General features: G+C 47.8%; 1 protein-coding gene across 1 annotated transcript in view; it reads left to right on the top strand.

Annotated features, from left to right (window-relative positions):
* The window catches only part of LOC144500341 (cartilage acidic protein 1-like), a 377638-nt gene extending 375158 nt beyond the window's left edge, over window positions 1-2480 (top strand). Inside the window, exon 14 of the mRNA XM_078223086.1 lies at window positions 2160-2480. Coding sequence (XP_078079212.1) covers window positions 2160-2221 — 62 coding nt within the window. The 3' untranslated portion in view covers window positions 2222-2480. The remainder of the gene's footprint in view (window positions 1-2159) is intronic.
* Window positions 2481-4234: the final 1754 nt, after the last annotated feature.

Raw genomic sequence — 4234 nt, 5'->3', positions numbered from 1 at the left:
CGAGATGGATGACAATAGGCCTGAGGAACTTTCTCACACTCAAACCTCACCATCTTCACTTTAACCTTTACAATCAAAGGGGAAACCCTTGCCACTTTTCATTTACAAACGTCAGTCTTCGGCTAATATGTGATATTAAAGAATGGCTGAAGGCACTGGATACTACAAAGGCTGTGGGCCCTGACAATATTCCGGCTATGGTACTTGCGTTCCAGAACTTGCCGTGCCCCTAGCCAGGTCTTTCCAGTACAGCTGCAACACTGGCATTTACCTGGCAATGTGGAAAATTGCCCAGGTATGTCCTGTACACAAAGCAGGACAAATCCAATCCGGACAATTACCAAACCATCGGTCTACTCTTGATCATCAGTAAAGTGATGAAAGGGGTCATCAACAGCGCCATCAAGTGGCACTTGCTCAGCAATAACCTGCTCAGTGACACTCAGTTTGGGTTCTGCCAGGGTCACTCAGCTGCTGATGTCATTACAGCCTTGGTTCAAATATGGACAAAAGAGCTGAACATCAGACATGAGGGTGACTGCCCTTGACATCAAGGCAGCTTTTGACCCAGTGTGGCATCAAGAGCCCTAGCAATCAACAGGAATTGGTTGGTATCATACCTGTACATTCCTAAGGGTAGTGTCCTAGACTCAGTCATATTCAGCTGCTTCATCAATGACCTTCCTTCTATCATAAAGTCAGAAATGGTGATGTTTGCTGATGATTGCACAATGTTCAGCACCATTTGTGACTCCTCAGATTCTGAGGCAGTCCATGTCCAAATGCAACAAAATCTGGACAATATCCAGGCTTGGGCTGACAAGTGGCAATCAACATTGGAGTCACACAAGTACCAGGCAATGACCATCTCCAACAAGAGAATCTCACCATCGCCCCTTGACACTCAATGGCATCAGCATCGCTGAATCCCCCATTATCAACATTCTGGGGGTTACCATTGACCAGAAACTGAACTGGACTAGCCACATAAATACAGTAGCTACAAGGCTGGGAATCCTGCAGTGAGTAACTCACCTCCTCACTCTTCAAAGCTTGTGTACCATCCACAAGGCACAAGTCAGAAGTGTGATGGAATACTCCCCACTTTCCTGGATGAGTGCAACTCCATCAACACTCAAGAAGCTCAACACCTTCCAGGACAAAGAAGCCCATTTGGTATCTATCCCTTCAACAAACATTCACTCCCTTCACCACCACAGAACAGTGGCAGCAGTGTGTACCATCTAGAAGATGCACTGCAGGAATTCATCAAGGTTCCTTAGACAGCACCTTCCAAACCCATGACTACAACCATCTAGAAGCACAAGGGCAGCAGATGCCTGGGAACACCACCACCCGGAAGTTCACCTCCAAGTCACTCACCATCCTGACTGGGAAATATATCGTCATTCCTTCACTGCGGCTGGGTCAAAATTCTGGAATTCCCTCCCTAACAGCACTGTGGGTGTACCTACACCTCAGCGACTGCAGCGGTTCAAGAAGGCAGCTCACCACCACCTTCTCAAGGAGCAAGTAGGAATGGACAAGAAATGTGGGCCTAGCCAATGGCGCCCACATCCCATGTATGAATTTAGAAAAATAAGTTTAGAGACAGAACTGGAAAAATGAGGTTCAGTCACTCCTCCTACAGTTTTGTTTTCCTTCTGCTCCTGAAGGTACTGACACTCACTGGGGTTATTGGGTGTATTATTGCAGGCAGGTCTCTCCCAATAGTCATCTGTTAATGTGTGAGTATGGCCAATGTGAGTGAGGGACTATTGGACCTACCGGGGAAGGGAAATCAAAATTGGGCTTGATACCTATTCTGTCCGAGCACCTGAGCATGGACTTTGACTTCTGTGTCCAAGAGCAGGAACGTAACTGATAGATTTTAACCAGAAGCTGTGAAGGAAATTTCAGCCACTCTAATCAACTAAATCGTCACAGGGCAGGACTCATACTGGCAAAGGCAGCACATTCTGTCAGTATGGATTAGGGAGATGGGCTAGTTGAAACAACTCATATCAAAACAAATCCTAAAATTACCACAGTAACTACACTTGCAACTTACTTCATTGGCTGGGAAATGCTTTGGGATTGTCTTGAGGCCGTGAACGATGCTTATTTCAATCCAGGTTCTTTTTCTTGTTGAATCCCAGGGCACAGCATCACTGGGAGATGTTCTGCCCTGTGTTACTCTCAGCATTGCGATGTGGACTGATGTGGACTCCTTACCATGCCAGAGTTGGCGAGAACGTCACTCTTCTGCCAGCTCGCTGGCGTGGTGCCATCACCCCCGCGGTGTACGTGTTACAATTCAGTGAACTTTGTATTTGACCTGTAAGATGTCTCATGCCCATGTCCCGCGACAAGCCACGCGCGGGTTTAGTCTGATGCCATGTGGTGGTACTCTGTGTTGGTCGGTTGGTGATGGTCTGCACATAAATGTTGATTTCAGTATGTTTGGTCGTTGATTTCTTTTCGATTCTTCGATTCTCAAGAGGTGGCCACCACTGGCAGGAGTGACAATGATTGCCCATCGCCCAGTTGCCATATCTGACTCCAGTGTCGCCCACGCTGGGTGTGCAATAGGATTAATAAACAGATCCAAATCAGGTAAGGTTGGCAGGTTTCCTTTCCCGAAGGATATCCACTTGGGTTTTCATGGGAATCTGACAGATCAGAATCGTACAATAGAAGGAGGCTGGTCAACCAATCATCCAAAGAGCTATCCAATTAATCCCATTCTTCTTGTTCTTTGACCCTGCAATTTCTTCTCCCAAGTTGTGTGTGAATAAAATGTACAACCCTTCATTAAGAATTATTTACTCGTGTAGGCAAACATAGTGGCCATTTTGTGCACAGCAAGATCCCACAAATGTTGGTAGGAGTTGATCGGCTTTCGATGAAGTTCACTACCATTTTTACTGATATCTAGAGTCATACAGCACGGAAAAGGCCCTTCAGCCCAACCGGTCCATGCCGACCCTGGTGCCCTCTCAGCTAGTCCCAATTGCCCGCATTTCCTTTAGAGTCTTTAAAAAAAAACTGAATCCAGTTCATCAAACTGCCCGTGGTGGGATTTGAACTCATGCTTCCTGTGTCTTTGTATATCGTATTTGCAGATGGCCTGACCTTTGGGACTACATGCAGGTGGTGAGGAACTTGAACAGACGCCGAGGTTTAACCAATCTCCTGAAATAGAATCATAGAATCCCGACCCTGCAGAAGGAGGCCATTCGGCCCATCAAGTCTGCACCGACCACAATCCCACCCAGGCCCTATTCCTGTAACCACACGTATTTACCCCAGCTAGTCCCTCTGATACTAAGGGGCAATTTAACATGGCCAATCAACCTAACCCGCACATCTTTGGACTGTGGGAGGAAACCGGAGCACCCGGAGGAAACCCACGCAGACACGGGGAGAATGTGCAAACTCCACACAGACAGTCACCCAAGCTGGGAATCGAACCCAGGTCCCTGGCATTGTGAGGGAGCAGTGCTAAATACTGTGCCACTGTGCCACCCGTAGTTGACCTATCCTCCGCAAAACGTTGATATTCCTCCATAATTGCAGTCAAATGGCAAAACTTCAGCAGTGAGCCCAGACTGTTTGATCCACTACAGCCTTGAGTCCAGTCCTATTACCATCCAATATCCACACACATACCAGTGCGTAGCAACCGGGAGAGAAGCCTGATTGTTGTTTTGTTTCCATCCATGTGTATGATGAACAAAGAACAATACAGCACAGGAACAGGCCCTTCGGCCCTCCAAGCCCGCGCCGCTCCCCGGTCCAGGATTGAATCCTGAATCCAGGATCCCCGCCCAATTTTCCAGCCTATCTACATACCAATATCCTATCCACCGAGCTGTCCCTCACAGCTACGATGCTTTGTTCATTACAACCTATTAACTCACCCCCACCCCCCCATTCCAGACCATGTGATCTCCAGGGAGAGGCGAAAACCCAGAGTGAAAAACCCCAGGGCCAATATGGGGAAAAAAAATCTGGGAAATTCCTCTCCGACCCCCTGAGGCGATCGAAACGAGTCCAGGAGATCACAATGGCCCCGATCGGAAAATGCTTCCCAACCCTAGTCATTTCCACTTCCACGAACACCATATGAATTCCCTGCCCCCGAGACAGGTTCCCAACTTGGCATCCAAATCCTTTTCTCTTGATGCAGTGAGTTGTTCAGATCCGGAATGCTCAGTCTAAAAGGCCATGG

Source organism: Mustelus asterias, chromosome 11 (genome assembly GCF_964213995.1).
Source record: "Mustelus asterias chromosome 11, sMusAst1.hap1.1, whole genome shotgun sequence".
In the NCBI taxonomy this organism is placed as follows: domain Eukaryota; kingdom Metazoa; phylum Chordata; class Chondrichthyes; order Carcharhiniformes; family Triakidae; genus Mustelus; species Mustelus asterias.
Note: the sequence above shows the minus strand (reverse complement) of the source record. Positions and strands in the feature narration are given on the sequence as shown.